General features: G+C 53.7%; 1 protein-coding gene across 2 annotated transcripts in view; it reads right to left on the reverse strand.

The window, feature by feature from the left end:
- The window catches only part of LOC125033953, a 99,473-nt gene that overhangs the window by 21,526 nt on the left and 65,447 nt on the right, over window positions 1–12,500 (reverse strand). Inside the window, exon 2 of one of the 2 annotated variants that reach the window (XM_047625547.1) lies at window positions 11,812–11,960. The exons of the other annotated variant lie outside the window; for it this stretch is intronic. Within the exon in view, the coding sequence (XP_047481503.1) occupies window positions 11,812–11,840 (29 nt within the window). The 5' untranslated portion in view covers window positions 11,841–11,960. The remainder of the gene's footprint in view (window positions 1–11,811; window positions 11,961–12,500) is intronic. 2 annotated transcript variants of the gene reach the window in all.

Here is a 12,500-nt window from a genome sequence, read left to right on the forward strand (position 1 = left end):
CTCTGAAGGCGCCCTCGGGCGTAGCACGACGGCCTACCACAGGAGTCGTCGCTGGCATCCCCAGAAAGGCCTGCCGCGGAAGGCCGGCCGCAGAGATAAGTGCGGCAACACTGCGCGGCCTGCATGATGAAAGTTGGTTACGTCACAAACTGGCAGACCCACAGTCGTTCCGCGGCTATTATTTCCGCACTTCTCTACTTGTTTGATTTTCTCCGCCGCTACGCCCGGAGCTCGCAGCACGTACCGCAGCCGTGCACCGTGCACCATACTCGCTCGTGCACCCGCCCGCCGTACGCCAACTCGCCCTGCGGCAGAGGCGAGGGCACGGGGCGGCGAGAGCACCACGGGTTGGCATCATGGAACCCAAACAGGTTTTCCTGGATCATGCCCTGATGCCAAGCCTCTGCGCCGGACAGCCCGAGCCTACGCAGCACTGCGGCGGCGTCACAGTGCTCGCCGGCGACGACGACTCGCAAGTGACGCCGCTCGCTACGCAGGGTGGAAGAGTGGAGCTGCGCCGAGGTGGAGAGGAAGTGGGTGTGGTGACCCCTGACCCGGGCAACACGTGGCACCACCGCGGGGCAGGGCGGAGGGTGCTGCCTGTTCACTACTGTCAATTCCAAGAAGTCCTCGCTTCCAAGAACAGTCTTTCTTGCGTACAAAGGTATTAACAGCTTCTTAAAAAAAAGAAATTTATTGCAGCTAATGAGCATCTTGAATAATGCTTCACGTCAAAAGTCACTGGTCTTCGGCCTTTGGAAGTGCTGCAAAGCCTTGCTTTCGCTGTACCACGTGTAGGTACTGAGACTCAGTTGCTGCTGCGCGGCCACAGCTGGACTGCTGAAGCGCCGCCCGCTGGACTCAGTGTTCCCTCTGCAACGTTTTCCTCCAAGAAAGACCGTCCTGCGCACATGCTAATGCACGTGAAGTATATCTAGACTTGCGTGTGTGCGCGTGAATGCGTGTGAATGAGTAACCCAAATATAAAAATCTGTAAGTGTGTGCGCCTGAAGCGCGTAAGTCGTCCAACGCCGAGCTGCGTGCGCGCGCGCGTGCGGCTGAACGGGTGCCTGGGTTCCCTCCCGCCGAGTCCTAGCGAGCATCTTACGTAAACGTGTCAAGTTGCCCCTGCACTCAGGTCACGTGACTCCACCACACCCAGCCACACACCCGGGCCACGTGACTGCCAGACTCACCCATGTCACGAATTCAACCCAACAACTCGACTCACGTGACTCAACCACTCAATGCAAGGGATTCAACCTGATTCAACCATACACCCACCGCGAGCAACGCGACGTCATACTCATCGTCTGGCTTGACTCGACCGCACTCTCAACTTCAGCGCCTAATCGCGCCCTCTCACAGGACTGAACCACACCACACGCCACGTGAATCAACCACAGAGGCATCACGTGACTTTTTACAAGCACCACGTCACGTACCGCCGCATTCGAGGGTATACAATAAACAAAAGCAAAATTTACGCTACGTTTAATTCAGAAGCGCTGAGACTACAGCAACTGATATGTTATCACCACCATCATTGCTATTGATTACCATCATCATTATTACGATCATTAACATTATTATTATCGCTATCATTATAATGATTAATATCTTGTACCATTAATTGTCGGTTCTAGAGAAAAACACTTTTAGTTGGTCATTATCATTATTATGATTACCATTAACACTAATGCCACTTTCAAAATCAGCGTGATCATTAGTATTATCGCCATGAATACTAACAATGCTATCATCATCACGATTCAAAAACAATGGCACCTGATAAAAGGATAACATCGGAGGCATAAACCGGGCCCGAACGAGGACGAAATTCGAAATCACGGACTCCCTTCCAGAGAGTGAGTGAGGGAAAACATTCCATCAGACAGCATCATTATCGAAATCAGAATAGTCAATACAATAATAATAATAATAATAATAATAATAATAATAATAATAATAATAATAATAATAATAATAATAATAATAATAATAATAATAATAATAATCACATTAATGATATGTTAATGATAGATATAAGGATCAGGATAACCACCGTGATGATTATTGAAGATTGATGATGATACTAGAGATAACAATAAAATAACCCAAAACACAAAAAAGGAAAAAGAAAAACACTAGCATTAACGAACAAATAAAAAAGCGAAAAAGTCCCAGTGCTGCCGAAGCAAGGGGAATGCACAAGGGATCGAGGTACAATCGGCTCGAGAAAAAATCAAGCAGCAGCAATGGCATTGAACTTAACTTTACTGTTAATAAAATAAATGACATCGATAGTGACGATGACGATGTCGATGTCGATGTCGATGTCGATGTCGATGTCGATGACGATGACGATGTCGATGATGACGACGACGATGATGACAATGACAATGACAATGACAATGACGACGACGACGACGACAAGTTATGATAATGATAATAGCGGTAATGATAGTGGTAGTAGTGATAAAGTAAACAATAACCACATCCGTTATTCTGAGGTTATGGAAGGCCAGATCTTTGTCATTGCCGAAGTTCACAGAAATGGCTGGAGACGAGGGCGGGCCCGGAGAGAGGAGGAGAGGGGGAGGGGCGGGAAGGGGGGAGGTTCAAGAGGGTTGGCGGGGGGTCATGGGGACTTCTGGGAGGAGGGGGGTTAAGGGGGTTGGGGGAGAGGTGGTAGGTTTTCCTGATGCAATCGCCGGGTCGCAGGGAAATGCCCGGCAGTTAAGTGCAACGGAAATTGCAACTCCGCCGACTCTAAAGTGTTCGCCATTTTGCCTGTTGCAAGGTGAGGAGGAAAGGGGAAGGTGGAAAACAGAGGAAGGGAGAGACCGAGAGAGGGAGGAAGGGTAAGGAGCACTGGAGAGGGGAGGGGGGAGGGAGGGAGGGAAACAGGGAGGGAAGAAGGAAGAGCAAAAAGGAGGGAAAGAGAGGAGGGAGGAAGAACTGTGTCAGGAAGGGGAGAAGAGGAGAGGAGAGGAGAGGAGAGGAGAGGAGAGGAGAGAGAGAGAAGAGGAGAGAAGAGGAGAGAAGAGGAGAGAAGAGAAGAGAAGAGGAGAGAGAGGAGAGGAGAGGAGAGGAGAGGAGAGGAGAGGAGAGGAGAGAGAGGAGAGGAGAGGAGAGAAGAGGAGAGGAGAGGAGAGAAGAGGAGAGAAGAGGAGAGAAGAGGAGAGAAGAGGAGAGAAGAGGAGAGAAGAGGATAGAAGAGGAGAGAAGAGGAGAGAAGAGGAGAGAAGAGGAGAGAAGAGGAGAGAAGAGGAGAGAAGAGGAGAGAAGAGGAGAGAAGAGGAGAGAAGAGGAGAGAAGAGGAGAGAAGAGAGAGGAGAGGAGAGGAGAGGAGAGGAGAGGAGAGAAGAGAGAGAAGAGAGAGAGAGAGAGAAGAGAGAGAAGAGAGAGAAGAGAGAGAAGAGAGAGAAGAGAGAGGAAAGGAGGGGAGAGAGGAAAAAGGAGAGGAGATAGTGTGTGAGGAAGGGACGCCACTTGCATGTTTTCCTCCTCGTCTCCACTCCCTATGACGCAACGCAAGCAGGTTTCGGTTGGTCAGTCGAACACAAGTCAAAGTGCACTGCCAGATCATGCAAAGGGAAAGGGAGGGGACGGCGAGAAGGGCGCGATTGGGTGGCCGGGCGGAAGGCAGGCGCGGCTGGTGACGGGCGGAGAGGCAAAGGAGGACTGCCCGAGGGGAGAAGAGGGAGAGGCAAAAGGAGAGAGAGAGACGGAGGAGACAGGCGTCCGTGCGCACAAGCGTTTGCGAGAGAAAGAGCGAGCAGAGTCAAGGGTTTTAGTTACATTATTTGTTTGTTTGTGACTGCCAGAGTGACTACGGATCACATGCTGTCTTTACTGAGGTTCCCTTGGCGCCAGCTTCTTGCTCGCCGCTGGCGTCTGGCTGCTGGCTTGACTTGGCCGTCACGTGACGTCGACGCCTGATTGGACGCCCCTCGACGGCGCTTTGGGGTATACGCCGGGGCGAGCTGGGCACAGCGACCTGCTGACAGGCTAGAGCAGCGCTGTACCTGCCCGTCCGAACAACATATGGCCGCCACATCAGCCTAAACATCACTTGGCCTGCATCGGCGATCTCTTCCCCCCTCTGCCCTGTCCCTCCCCTAGTACTGCGGCTTGTGTTATGAGCACGGGTGGCGAGCGCCGGGTTTCACTAGCCATGCACACACAAGCATACTGCTTGGACTGTATGTTTGGCCTCCTGCGCGTTAATGCCTTTTGCTTGTTTGTGCTCCGCTCCGTCTCGGATCAGATTCTCTGCCCGTGTTGTGGTTCTGGGCTGCGCTTATGGCCGCCGCCGCTGCCCAGACTGCGTATGGGAGATCGCTGCTTGGACCGCTTGCCTCCTCAGATGAGACAGGCTGACTTTGCAAGCGGAATACTGAGAAGTGGGACTGGATAGATTCACAAGGACAGGTTGACTTCACAAGAGGGGCGGACTGACTTCACAAGAGGAACGGACTGACTTCACAAGAGGGACGGACTGACTTCACAAGAGGGACGGACTGACTTCACAAGAGGGACGGACTGACTTCACAAGAGGGACGGACTGACTTCACAAGAGGGACGGACTGACTTCACAAGAGGGACGGACTGACTTCACAAGAGGGACGGACTGACTTCACAAGAGGGACGGACTGACTTCACAAGAGGGACGGACTGACTTCACAAGAGGGACGGACTGACTTCACAAGAGGGACGGACTGACTTCACAAGAGGGACGGACTGACTTCACAAGAGGGACGGACTGACTTCACAAGAGGGACGGACTGACTTCACAAGAGGGACGGACTGACTTCACAAGAGGGACGGACTGACTTCACAAGAGGGACGGACTGACTTCACAAGAGGGACGGACTGACTTCACAAGAGGGACGGACTGACTTCACAAGAGGGACGGACTGACTTCACAAGAGGGACGGACTGACTTCACAAGAGGGACGGACTGACTTCACAAGAGGGACGGACTGACTTCACAAGAGGGACGGACTGACTTTACAAGAGGGACGGACTGACTTTACACGAGGGACGGGCTGACTTTACAAGAGGGACGGGCTGACTTTACAAGAGGGACGGGCTGACTTTACAAGAGGGACGGGCTGACTTTACAAGACGGCTGACTTTACAAGAGGGATGGACTGACTTTACAAGAGGGACGGACTGACTTCACAAGAGGGACGGGCTGACTTTACAAGAGGGACGGGCTGACTTTACAAGAGGGACGGGCTGACTTTACAAGAGGGACGGACTGACTTCACAAGAGGGACGGACTGACTTCACAAGAGGGACGGACTGACTTCACAAGAGGGACGGACTGACTTCACAAGAGGGACGGACTGACTTCACAAGAGGGACGGACTGACTTCACAAGAGGGACGGACTGACTTCACAAGAGGGACGGACTGACTTCACAAGAGGGACGGGCTGACTTTACAAGAGGGACGGGCTGACTTCACAAGAGGGACGGGCTGACTTCACAAGAGGGACGGACTGACTTTACAAGAGGGACGGGCTGACTTTACAAAAGGGACAAGCTGACTTCACAAGAGGGACGGACTGACTTTACAAGAGGGGCGGGCTGACTTTACAAGAGGGATGGACTGACTTTACAAGAGAGATAGGGTGACTTCAGTTAACATCAAGATGACTTCCTTTTAGGCATGCCTGACTTGAAATTCGAATTTGGCGGACTTCGAGCTGGGTGCATGGCTGAGTTTAAAACTACGGCTGAGTTCGCAACTGGCTCTCTGGTTCCCCTCACAGAAAGGGATTGGGATCAATTCTTGAATGTTGGAGTTCTCCAACAACAGCTACAAAAGACGTGCACTTGTAGCCTAGTCAAAATAACGACAGTGGATTTTGGCCCCTAGCTCTCAAGTCAGCCCTAAAAAGACCCTTCCAAAAAGTCCGTCGCTACAGTCGTGCCCGATTCTCACTGGACGACTAAGCAAGCAATCGCCTGCCCTATCCTTGTGGACAAACATGTCCGACGTGAGACACACGACCGACGCCATAAGTTCAACAGACGATTCCGCGCCGTGCGCTTTCCCCGAGGGAGAGTGCGTGAAAGGGGCGGGGGAGGAGTGGGAAACGGAGGGGGAAGGGGGAGAGCTCAAAGGGAGGGGAAGGGAGAGAGCTCAAAGGGTGGGGAAGGGGGTAGGCCCGTGGGGAGGGGAAGGAGGGGGGCATGGGGAAGGGAGAAGGGTGAAGGTTCGAAGAGAGGGGAAGGAGGGGGGCCCGTGGGGGAGGGGGAGCTCGAAGGGAGGGGAAGGGGGGGAGCTCGAGGGAAGGGGAGGGGGATCAAGGGGAGAGACAGGAGTTCAGGAGGAAGGAGCCTGGTGAGAGGAGGACTGTCAAAGGGGTCGGGGGGAGGGGAAGAGGAGGAGGGCTCTCTGAGGAAGGGGGGTCGGGGTAGAGCTTAATGGAGGGGCAGTGAGCAAGGGGGAGGGCTCCAAAGGGAGAGGCTGGGGGCCAAGGGGGAGGGCTCCAAAGGGAGAGGCTGGGGGCCAAGGGGGAGGGCTCCAAAGGGAGAGGCTGGGGGCCAAGGGGGAGGGCTCCAAAGGGAGAGGCTGGGGGGCCAAGGGGGAGGGCTCCAAAGGGAGAGGCTGGGGGGCCAAGGGGGAGGGCTCCAAAGGGAGAGGCTGGGGGCCAAGGGGGAGGGCTCCAAAGGGAGAGGCTGGGGGCCAAGGGGGAGGGCTCCAAAGGGAGAGGCTGGGGGCCAAGGGGGAGGGCTCCAAAGGGAGAGGCTGGGGGGCCAAGGGGGAGGGCTCCAAAGGGAGAGGCTGGGGGCCAAGGGGGAGGGCTCCAAAGGGAGAGGCTGGGGGGCCAAGGGGGAGGGCTCCAAAGGGAGAGGCTGGGGGCCAAGGGGGAGGGCTCCAAAGGGAGAGGCTGGGGGGCCAAGGGGGAGGGCTCCAAAGGGAGAGGCTGGGGGGCCAAGGGGGAGGGCTCCAAAGGGAGAGGCTGGGGGCCAAGGGGGAGGGCTCCAAAGGGAGAGGCTGGGGGGCCAAGGGGGAGGGCTCCAAAGGGAGAGGCTGGGGGCCAAGGGGGAGGGCTCCAAAGGGAGAGGCTGGGGGGCCAAGGGGGAGGGTTGGGACTCTGCACTAAATCTTCATCTCTGACGACGGGGATCCTCAAACCAGAATTATTTAGGATTTTGCGTAGTGCCATTTTCTTTCTCCTTCTCACATTCTTATTATTTACGGTACTGATGCTAATACATTTGTTATCGTTGCTATTCTTATTGCTACCATCATCATCACTGCTACTCTTTATAACGATGATGGTCATCGTTTTCCTAATAACTATCATTGCTATATCATTATAGCCCATTCTTCACTCCTTGCTTCCTTTCCTCCTTCGCTCCCTCTCTTCTTCCTTCCCTCTCCCTATTTACCCACGTTCCCTCCTTCGTATCTCCTCTAATTCCCTCTCGGCCCCCTCCTACCTTCCCTATCCCCCCCTCTTCTTCCTCTCTCTCTCTCTCTCTCTCTCTCTCTCTCTCTCTCTCTCTCTCTCTCTCTCTCTCTTCTCTTTCTTTCTTTCTTTCTTTCTTTCTTTCTTTCTTTCTTTCTTTCTTTCTTTCTTTCTTTCTTTCTTTCTTTCTTTCTTTCTTTCTTTCTTTCTTTCTTTCTTTCTTTCTTCCTTTCTTCCTTTCTTCCTTTCTTCCTTTCTTCCTTTCTTCCTTTCTTCCTCCCTCCCTCCTTTCTTCCTCCCTCCCTCCTTTCTTCATCTCTTCCTACCTTCTCTCTTTCCCTCCCTCCTTTTCCCTTCCTACCTTCTCTCTTTCCCTCCATTCTACCTTCCCTCCTTCCCATCACTCCCCACTTCTTTCCTAACCCCGCCCGAGAGAGGCCAAGGAAGCACACGCAGGGCCCCCCGGCGATCCCCGATGCCAGCTGGTTCCTTCAAGGGCGTCGCCGGGATCTGGTGCGGGGGGTGGGCTGACGAGGAGGAAGGGGCGGGGGCGGGGGGCGGGGGAGGAGGAAGTACGGGAGGGGAGGAGTAGAGTGAAGAGGGAGGGGGTGGTGAGAGACTGACGAAGGGGAAGGGGGCGGAGGGAGCCGGGGAGGAGGAGTGGGTAGAGAGGAACAAGGTAGGGGCAGGGGTAGAGGGGCTCCGGGAGGGGAAAAGAGAAGGGGTGGGGGAGGGGGAGTGGACTGAGGGGCAGGGGAGGGGGTGGACTGAGGGGCAGGGGAGGGGGTGGACTGAGGGGCAGGGGAGGGGGTGGACTGAGGGGCAGGGGAGGGGGGTGGACTGAGGGGCAGGGGAGGGGGTGGACTGAGGGGCAGGGGAGGGGGTGGACTGAGAGGCAGGGGAGGGGGGGAATGAGGGGCAGGGGAGGGGGGGAATGAGGGGCAGGGGAGGGGGGGAATGAGGGGCAGGGGAGGGGGGGACTGAGGGGCAGGGGAGGGGGGGGACTGAGGGGCAGGGGAGAGTGTGGACTAAGGGGCAGGGGAGGGGGGCTGAGGGGCAGGGGAGAGGGTGGACTGAGGGGCAGGGGAGGGGGTGGACTGAGAGGCAGGGGAGGGGAGGACTGAGGGGCAGGGGAGGGGGGGACTGAGGGGCAGGGGAGGGGGGACTGAGGGGCAGGGGAGAGTGTGGACTAAGGGGCAGGGGAGGGGGGTTGAGGGGCAGGGGAGAGGGTGGACTGAGGGGCAGGGGAGGGGGGGGACTGAGGGGCAGGGGAGGTGAAAAGGGATGGGACAGGAGGGGTGCACGATGGGGGTGACGGTCGAGGGGGAGAGGGTAAGAGGTGTGAGAGGGAGTGTTGAAGGACGGGGGGCGGGGATAGGGGCGGGGGGAGAGGGGGCGGTAAGGGGGAGAGGTAGCAGGTTCTGATCATCGGCTCAATCTCAGCTCTTGTATCCCATGTCAACGGCATTCATTTCTTCAGTTTTTTTTTCTTCTCTTCCCTTTTCTCCTCTTGCCTCTGGTTTATTTTTCGATTTTTTTTTTTTTTTCACCTAGTTATGTACTTTTGTTTTAAATCTGTGTTTTTTGTCTCTTTCCTTCACTTATTTTTTTGTCCTCTTTCTCCTCCTCCTCCCCTTTTTCCTCCATCTCCTTTTTGTCCGCTTTCTCCTCCTCTTCCTCTTTCTCCTTCTTCAGTCCCAACTCCACCTCCTTCACTTGTTCCTCAGTCATCATCTCTTCCACCTTCACCTCCTTCACACCTCTCACTCTCTCCTCAAATTCTGCCTCCACCTCCATCCGCAACCCATCTCCTGCTTGTGCCTGCACCTCCGCCTGCACCTCCACCTGCACCTCCACCTCCTCCCCCTTCTCTCCACCTGCACCCCCACTCTCACTCTCACCCCTACCTCCACTACTGTTATCATTCATATCCTCATTTTCATCATCACATCACCATCACCACTACCACCACCACCATCACAACCATCACCATCACCGCCATCCCCACTACCATCATCGGCACTATTTCCAATCCAATGCAAGAAAGAGACGCCACTTAAGAGTTCGCCCCGGACCTTCCTTCATATTTCTTGAAAAAAAGACATCGGATATATTTGTGGTTCACAGTAAACACCCGAAATACTTAATTGTGCATTCACAATAAAAAATAAGAGAAACACCACCCTCGCCACTTCTCCATTCTTCTTGCAAAAATCACCATCATTATCAAAATCACTCTTGTCGCTGTCACCACCGCCCTCGCCATCATAATAACAACCTCTCTTCAACACCGCCTATATCACACCCACACGCCCACCCTGGTGCTGCACTTGCCCCTCCCCCTGCCCCCAAGTCTAGCCTTCCCCGCCTCGGCCCCCTTGCCCCCTTGCCCCCCTGCTCCCCTGCTCCCCCGCCCCTCCTGCATCCCCACCACGCGCCCCTGGCCAGCGCCGTCCCCCGGTGGCCTTTGCCCTCGCCGGCCCCGCTCGCGCCACTTCCGCGGTCCGGCCGCCGCCTCGCGCCCTCGCTTCCCGCCGCCGCCGCTTTCGCCTTCCGCCTCGCCGCTTCGATTCGGCTCCCAATTATTAGATGGCCACGATGGTCCATTCTGCTGAATTCTTCTTCTCGTCAGCATCTATGTTCGATTTTCCGTGTTTAGACCAATCTGGCATTTCAGGCGGTTCTATTCTGACTTTTCGGCTTCGCATCTAATCCTAAATTATCTGCCTCTACTCATCTTTCTATTATTAAGTTTTCCTTTTCGTTCCTAACGACCCACCGGTGTTTTGATCGATTTAACAACTCCTTGCCATTTTATTCCGGTCAACATTTGTTTGGGGGGAAAACGAATGAAAGTGTGGATTTCACGTTCGCTAGACATTTCAAAGCATTCAACGGTAGCCATCAACTTAGTCCCCATCCTCACAACCCCTTCCCTCCTCCCACCGCCGCCGCCAGAAATCACAGCAGCCGCTGCAATCCCAAGCGCCGGCCTCCCCCGACCCGACTCGCCCGCCTCGCTTTGCCACGCCAAGCGACGGCGTCCGTAGCACCTTCTCCTCTATCCTCCTCTTCCTTCTCCCCTCTCCCTATTCTGCTGGTTCCTGCTCCTTCTCCTCCTTCCCTTTCCACCTCGTCTCCTCTGTTCCTTTCCCTCTCCCCTCTTATCCTCCCTTTCCCTTTCCCTCTTCCCGTCCCTACTCCCCACGCCCGTCCCGAGCGCATCCAGGTCCAGGCGGGAAATTCCGAGCATTATTAAGACGCAATACTCGATGTAGTTGTCCCCGCGGCCGGTGATGATGCAACCAGGCGATCGAGAGAGAAACCCTGCAATCGGATTTGCAAATTGCGATCATTAGTAACTGCAATAACTCTCCAGCGTATTCTGTAACATTTCGATAATGTCCAGAATGAAAAGTGAATATACAAATCGGACATAAATCCACAACTGCTAAAATACGCAAAAACGAAGTCAGACCGAGAAAATTACTGCGTCACTTAACACAAAGAGCATCAATGAAACCGCAAACCCACAGTTAGTCACACATACTTATGACTTAAACTTATCACAACCTCGAATTGTGTCAACCTAATACGATCCAATGGCTATCAGGACAAAATGATGCATTCCAATAAGATAAAAACAAAATGAAGGGATTTTTCAAAGCAGACCCCACACGCGGCTTCCCAGGTGAGGGCGGGGCGAGGCGGGGGGAGGGAGGGGGGAGGGCGGGGGCAGAGAGAGATCTGATGTAAGAGTATTAAAGAAGGCCTCCTTTGTCACTTCCCTCAACGCGGCATGTTTACAGAAAGCGTGAATGAGTGTTCACGGGCAAACCGAAGGACAGCCACTTGCCGACAGACGCTCTTGAAAAGTCGGTGCGGGATCGTTTTTCAGCAGATTAAATGGAGAGCATCGGACGGCAACGTGAGAAGCACTCATTTCGACTGACGGCAATTCCTCCATCAATGCACCTGTCGATTTCATTAAAGCCGAGAACGAATGCATATCTAATGGGCGACCTCTGTAACATGACCAATCTAACCGAGATGGTCGACGCCGTGTTTGTAATCATCATCATCATCATCATCATCATCATCATCATCATCAATATCATATCATCATCATCAATATCATCATCAATATCAATATCATCATCATCAATATCATCATCATCATTATCATCATCATCAATCATCATCATCATATCATCATCATCATCATCATCATCATCATCATCATCATCATCATCATCATCATCATCATCATCATCATCATCTGCTAATAACGAGCCGATGATTTTGATTATAAATTTCTTTCTCCCATGTTTACAACTATCCGTCAAAAGCGCCCAAATTGCCCCGACGCCGCCTCACCTGTCTCGGTCACCACAGGCCCCGCCCATCCCCAGCGCCGCAAGACCCGCCAACGAGCAACAAGCGCCGCCCACGTGATCCTCCAGCCGTACTTACGCCGAGACCTCCTCCGGCCTCCTCGTGGAACCAACGCCCGCGCCAAAACATACCTGGAAAGAAAAGACAAGGCGTAAATATAAGGGAGCCGCACGCACCGCCACAAACATCGACGGGCGATGCGTCCTTTGAACAAGACTCTCGCAACATGACTACTGTTCAATGGCAAGATAAGCGGGAACTCAAAGACGGTAGAGGATGCGCAGATGACTGGGAGACAACTGTCTACTATCTATCCTTCTGTTCACATGGCTCTCGCCATGAGAGAGAGAGAGAGAGAGAGAGAGAGAGAGAGAGAGAGAGAGAGAGAGAGAGAGAGAGAGAGAGAGATAGAGATAGAGATAGAGATAGAGATAGAGATAGAGATAGAGATAGAGATAGAGATAGAGATAGAGATAGAGATAGAGATAGAGATAGAGAGAGAGAGAGAGAGAGAGAGAGAGAGAGAGAGAGAGAGATAGAGATAGAGATAGAGATAGAGATAGAGATAGAGATAGAGAGAGAGAGGAGGGGGGGTGGGGGTGATAGGTCAGAAGTCTGTGCCTGTCAAAGCTGAAGAGTCACGGTCAGGAAGACTTGCTCAGGGTTCCTTT

The sequence above is a fragment of the Penaeus chinensis genome, chromosome 17 (assembly GCF_019202785.1).
Source record: "Penaeus chinensis breed Huanghai No. 1 chromosome 17, ASM1920278v2, whole genome shotgun sequence".
Classification (NCBI taxonomy): Eukaryota; Metazoa; Arthropoda; class Malacostraca; order Decapoda; family Penaeidae; genus Penaeus; species Penaeus chinensis.